Below are 249 nucleotides of genomic sequence, written 5' to 3'. Positions count from 1 at the left end.
GTTCTTGAAGGACCCCATGTCGTACCCCCCGGTGCCGAAGACGTAGCGGTAGGGGGCGCCCGTGTGCCTCGGGTTGATCACCGGCATCTCGAAGCCGGGGCGGCCGACGTCCACGGGCGCCAGCGACACGTAGGGGCTTCCTGAGCCGTCCTTGCGGATCTTGGCCGAGGCCTTGGCTCCCGGCAGGCTCACCAGCTCCTCGCCTTCGGGCATCCCCTGGCCATCGGGAAGGGGCGGGGTTCAATTGGG

At 69.1% G+C, this 249-nt stretch overlaps 1 protein-coding gene across 1 annotated transcript in view; it reads right to left on the bottom strand.

The window, feature by feature from the left end:
* LOC119591004 (beta,beta-carotene 15,15'-dioxygenase-like) overlaps positions 1–249 on the bottom strand; it is a 12809-nt gene that overhangs the window by 564 nt on the left and 11996 nt on the right. Inside the window, exon 8 of the mRNA XM_037939736.1 lies at positions 1–216. Coding sequence (XP_037795664.1) covers positions 1–216 — 216 coding nt within the window. The remainder of the gene's footprint in view (positions 217–249) is intronic.

The sequence above is a fragment of the Penaeus monodon genome, chromosome 28, assembly GCF_015228065.2.
Source record: "Penaeus monodon isolate SGIC_2016 chromosome 28, NSTDA_Pmon_1, whole genome shotgun sequence".
Lineage (NCBI taxonomy): Eukaryota > Metazoa > Arthropoda > Malacostraca > Decapoda > Penaeidae > Penaeus > Penaeus monodon.
This window is presented reverse-complemented; position numbering and strand designations above follow the sequence as displayed.